General features: G+C 35.8%; 1 protein-coding gene across 6 annotated transcripts in view; it reads left to right on the plus strand.

Moving 5' to 3' along the window:
- The window catches only part of PDSS2 (decaprenyl diphosphate synthase subunit 2), a 268281-nt gene extending 262515 nt beyond the window's left edge, over window positions 1-5766 (plus strand). For 4 of the 6 annotated variants that reach the window (XM_082404858.1, XM_082404854.1, XM_082404857.1 and 1 more), the window contains 2 exons: window positions 1122-1179; window positions 1454-2233. In XM_082404858.1, the coding sequence (XP_082260984.1) occupies window positions 1122-1179; window positions 1454-1581 (186 nt within the window). In that variant the 3' untranslated portion in view covers window positions 1582-2233. The other 2 variants (XM_082404855.1, XM_082404856.1) reach the window with 2 other exon arrangements.
- Window positions 5767-6000: the final 234 nt, after the last annotated feature.

Raw genomic sequence — 6000 nt, forward strand, 5'->3', positions numbered from 1 at the left:
ATATGGGATCTTCCCGGACCAGGGCTCGAACCCACGTCCCCTGCGTTGGCAGGCGGATTCCTAACCACTGCACCACCAGGGAAGCCCAATTACTATAGCTTTATATTAAATTTTATAATTGGGAAGCAGAAGTCCTCCAGCTTATTTTTTTTTATTAAACTTTTAATTTTGAGGTAATTATAAATTCACAAGTAGTTGTAAGAAATAATACAGAGAGAGTCTAGGTACCCTTTACAATTTTCCCCAATAGTATCATCTTGTAAAACGATAGGACAAGATCACAACCAGAATGTTGACATTGATACAGTCCATCAATCTTATTCAGATTTCCGCATTTACACTTGTAGTTCTTCTTTTACAGAATTGTTTTGGCCACTATGGGTCCTTTGCATTTCTATAAAAATTTTAGGATCAGCTTGTCAATTTCTACAAAAGAGCCTGCTGGGATTTTGATAGGGATTGCATTGAATATATTGATCTAATTTTGGATAATTGCCATCTTAACGATATTAATCTTCTAATCCATGAATCACGATTTTCTTTTTTTTATTGTGGTAATATATATATGTATAGCATAATATGTGCTATTTTAGTAATTTTAAGTGTACAATTTAGTGACATTAATTATATTCACACTGTTGTGCAGCCATCACCACTATTTCTATAACTTTTCTGTAACCCCAAATGGAAACCATGCTTTTCTTTAACAACAGTACTGAAATTGCCAACTTACTAGTTACCGTATGGTCTTCTGTAGTCCCAAAAGTTCTTTTTCAGATCAGTAATTTAATACCAAACCCTGAATCCCAGGCAATCCTGGTACTTGTCTTTGGAATAATATAGACAGACTCTTTGTTAAGAAATTGGGCTTTAGGGACTTCCATGGTGATCCAGGGATTAAGACTCCGAGCTTCCATTGCAGGGGGCACGGGTTCAATCCCTGGTCCGGGAACTAAGATCCTACATGGTGCGGCCAAAAAAAACCAAACAAACAAACAAGAAATTGGGCTTTAGAGTCTTCAAATCCCAGCTCTGCTACTGACAAGCAGGTTAATTTACTTCTCTGAGTCTTACCTTATCATGCACAAATTTAAACTGTTTTATTTCTATCAATCTTCTAGGTGTGGGTGTCACTAAATGGGGTGCAGAGACTCCCAGGGATACTCAGAAGCCTGCCAGGTACTGTGGAAGCCACAGAATGAACATGCACATTGTCTAAGAACATATTTTTTTCCCACAAAGTTAACGTTAGGTAATTTAACTACAAATGAGCCTTTAAACTTGTATAGCATACCAGATATATATATTATGGAATTAAATGTAAGATTTGCATTCATTACAATATAAAATGTAAGACTTAAAATAAATTTACAGTCTGTATTTGGGTGCTTTGGGCTAACCCTCCTTGCATTCCACCCCCCACATTGCACTTAACAAGTCTCTTACCCTCTAGTCTCCCTCTCAGCTGTGACAGGCGTTCACTCATCACTCACAGCCCTTTCCTACAGAACCTCAGAACCCTCCTCAACACAGCTCTCCAGGCAGCCACTATTATTGTGTCAGAGCCAGCACGCAAGTTGAAGTCCATTTGCCGTGTCTGTTCAACTGGCTAACGACTATTTGCTTTAACCTGTATTTTACCATTACCAGGGTATTTGAAATAAAATTAATAGCCCTGAAAATCAAGGTGATTTAATTTCCTCCTAGCTTTCCAAAGGTTATGTTCTTTCTTTCAGATTATTTTACTTTCTCTGTTTTACATATAAATTATAATAAAGATAATGAAAGACCTCATATGTTGTCTTTAAAAATGACAGTGTCCATCATGTCATCCAAGTCTGCTGGTCCAAAGGTATTTATATTTTATGTAACGTTGTCCCTTTAATAGCCATCAACAGAAATCAAATGTCCATTAGTATGAAAAAACCCTTTGGAAATGTCTTTGCAAAACACTTTCCAGGGACTTCCCTGGCAGTCCAGTGCTTAGGACTCCGCACTTCCACTGCAGGGGGCATGGGTTTGATCTCTGGTCGGGGAACTAAGATCCCGCGTGCCGTGCAGCGCGGCCAGAAACAAAAAGCAACAAAACAAAAAACACTTTCCATGCACACATTGTGATCATTAGATCCTATTTAAGAAATAATAAAGTGTGTTGTTTTATTTCCTATTTAAAAAGGTTTAATTTTTGTTTTATCTCATCAATTTAAATACGGGGGTTTGTTTGGGTGTTTTTTTTTTTAGATCCTCATCTCTTTATAAAGAGATAGACAGAGAGAGAAGATGAAGAGACGGACTAGGGCAGGTAATAGAGCAAGTCTCTTTTTGATTAAACCATTAAATGTCTAAACATCTGTATTTTTCTTCCCAGTGTCCTACCTACCAACTTTTTATGATCAGAGGCTGGCATGGCAGATTACCTTAATTTGCATCTAGCTGTTGCTAAGCTGTCACCATGGTACCAAAGCACTCAGGCAAATATAAATGCCTAAAAACAAATGCGTAGGAAGAAAATTTTGTCCCTAGCCCCCTCACCTCTCCTGTCATCTGGATGAGTAGTTCAGCATTAAAATTCTGTGTCAAAGTTGCTTTATACCCATAACAAAATAAAACAAAATAACCCCAAACTTTTGAAAACTGAAGTATTACAGCCCATAAAAATATAACAATTTCTGCAAATGTTTTATCATTTACAAAAGTCATCACTAGTCTGTACCTATGCCTCGTAATGATTGAAACAGCCTGCATAGTAACAGTGATTGAATTTTTGCCCTCAAGCAGTATAAAACACCGCAAAAATACTGCCCTATGAATTATAATTTTTATGGTCATACAGTCACAATGAATGGCATCTTTTTGTTCCTTCTCAATGGTTAAAGTTTTTCAAATAGTTTTTAAATTTTCAAATTCTAGTAGATGATTTCAGCAAAATGACCCCAGTGTAAGCTTTATCTTCAAGAGTGGTATAAATATAAACTGCACTCTCCAATGTTATATCTCAGTCCTATTACTTCCTTTGCCTCACCACATATACACAGTAAGAGATTAATCCAAAGGGAACCTCTTAATTTTCTTAAAAGTGCCCGTCGACACTCTTCAAATATGTTTATAGACTGGGTGAATTACTTGTTTACCTAAATAGTAGCATAAATATCTGTTTTTAGAAAGCTTTACCGTAAGTCTTTCTATATGATTGGATTCTTAAGCAAGGCTATGATTAGTAAATTAATCACTTTCCCCCTTGACTAGTGCTAATGAAAGCTTTCCAACTTAAACATTGTGTGCTAACACTTCCTCCATTCATAGCAATCTTCCATTTTTGCCCATCAAAAAGCACTTTCTGTTTGCAGTATGTCAGCTGTACTATTTATAACCGAGTTAACAATGCCAACTAGAGGCAGTAAAAGGTGTGTATTTCATATGCAAATTCCCAACAATAATTTCTACAATTACCTATAGTTGCTTGCTCTATTATGTTCAACATCAGCATTATAAAACTGAGTCCAGGAAGGAGAAAATAGTAGTAAGATTACGTTGTTGTATCACTTAAAGACTTTTACTGAATTAATTAGAAAAAATAAATTGAAGAGTTCAAAATGAAAGTAGCCCTAGCTTATTATAATGGGCATTTTCACATAATGGGACTTTGATGATCTGTTACAGTAGCTGTTCAGAGGAAGAAACTCACGGTGTGACATAGAGTGTTCTTTCTGTTTTGTCTCCGAATTTGTGTTTTTCCAAACGGTCCTCTTTACTTCTCTCTTTTACCAGATTGTGATTCCCCTGACTTGGAAACCATAAACTGAGAAAGAAGTAAGAAACCAGGATAAATTCATGTTTTCTTTTCACTGACATTTATTAAGTGTTACTATGTGCAAAGCACTATCTTGGATATGAAGATGACCAGAGAGGGAGATTGTTTGTGTCTTTCACCACTATACTGTGGGCTTCTGAGGATCAGAGTCTCTTTGAAGGCAGAGTGGGATATAACAAATAGAACAGACAGATCTGGGTTCAAATACTAGCTTCCCCATTGAATGTGACATTAGGCAAATTCCCCAAGCTTTGTCTTGCCTTTCAGAAGTGGAGACAGTCATGCTTACTAGCAAAGTGGCTGCTGAGTGCTCGAAAGCACCTATCTCTGCACCCATTACAGAGGTTGACATTCAGTAAAAGCTGTCAAAGAAAATACGTTTTTATTTTATTTTTTAATTTTTTAAAATTTTATTTCATTTTTTTGGCCCCACCACGCGGCTTGCAGGATCTTAGTTCTCTGACCAGGGGTCGAACCGGGCCCACGGCAGTGAAAGCACTGAGTCCTAACCACTAGACCACCAGGGTACTCCCAGGAAATATGTGTTTATAATGATGAAGGAAGCAAGTAAAATAGAGTAATAGTAAAGGAGCATTGGATTGGAAACTAATTAGAAGAATATAAATTATATATAAAGTAGGTCTAGAGAATTCTTTTAACATATAGGACAATATAAAGTGAGAAACGGTCTAGAAAGGAGATTGTAGAGCCCACCCAGGGGTGTATCTTTAAAAAGCAATATTTAAAGGGCAAAGAGAAGTGTAAAGCTTGCTATTTGGAAAGCTGTGGGGTTGGATGAGAACAGTATTCCCACAATGTGGTCTGTGAACCACCTGCATGAAAGTCAGGGGCTTGCTGTAGATTCAGGACTTTACCCAGACCTACTGAGCCAGAATCTCTAAAGAAGAGGTCCAGGAATCAATTTCTTATAAACTTCCAAATAATTTTCACACAAATACCAGTTTTAGATTCAGTGGGTAGATGATAAATTTCTAAGGTTCCAATGACATCTAACTCTTGGTGTGGTACAAAAGACAAAACATGAGTTTTGAAGTAAGACAGATTCCAGGCAAACTGGAATGCTCAACATTTAAGCCAGCAAAAACAAACAAATAAAACCCTACCCAATAGAAAGTAGAAAGGGGAGAAAGATAAATACTGTATGATCCCAGTTACATGTGGAGTCTGAAAAAAACTGAACTCATAGATTCAGAGAACAGATTGGTGGTTGCCAGCAGCAGGGGTTGGGAGGGGGAGGAGGAGAATGGGTAAAGGTGGTCAAAAGGCACAAACCTTCAGTTATAAAATGTAAGTCATGGGGAGGTACCGTACAGCACAGTGACCTACAGCTAGTGATACTGTGTTGCATATTTGAAAGTTGCTAAGAGAGTAAATCCTAAAAAAAACTTTGTTAACTATGTATGGTAATGGATGTTAACTAGATTTACTGTGGTAGTCATCTCTCAGTATATACAAATATCTAATCATTATGTTGCACACCTGAAACTATGTTATATGTATTTGTACCTCAATTAAAAAAAAAAAGAAAGCAAAAAAAAAGGGAAAAGAAGTATAAAATGTGTAATAAGTGAAAAATATAGAATAAAATGGCAGAAATTAGTACTTATATTAGAATGAATTATAATTAATTAAATTCACCAATTAAAAAAATAGAATCTCAGATTCAGTTAAAAAGCAATATCCAATAATAAGTTGTCTAAAAGAGAAACTTAAAATAAAAAGACACAGAAAGATTGAAAATAAAACATGGAAAAAAATAAGAGCCAAAAGAAAAAAGGAAAAGAATATTAATATCTGACAATATAGAATATAAGGCAAAAACATATAATGGACAAAGAAGGGCATTATATGCTGATAAAAGGAACAATAGAGCAAAAAGATATAACCATCAAAAACATGTATGCACCTAACAATACAGCCTCAAAATATACAAAGGAACAACTGAAAAAAAAAAAAAAAAAAGCAGGGAGAAATGGATAAATCAAGTTACAGTTAAAAGATTTTAGCCACATCCTTCAGAAATTGATAAATCAAGCAGACATAAAATACACATATCAAAATTTTGAATCAGCTAATTAATAAGCTCAAGCTATGAAGTGTATATATAGAGTTCAGCACCCAAGGAGTAGTTTAGTAATAACTATTAGACTGTACTAGATGAAAATGTC

Source organism: Balaenoptera borealis (genome assembly GCF_965194805.1).
Source record: "Balaenoptera borealis genome assembly, chromosome: 9".
NCBI classification, from domain to species: Eukaryota; Metazoa; Chordata; class Mammalia; order Artiodactyla; family Balaenopteridae; genus Balaenoptera; species Balaenoptera borealis.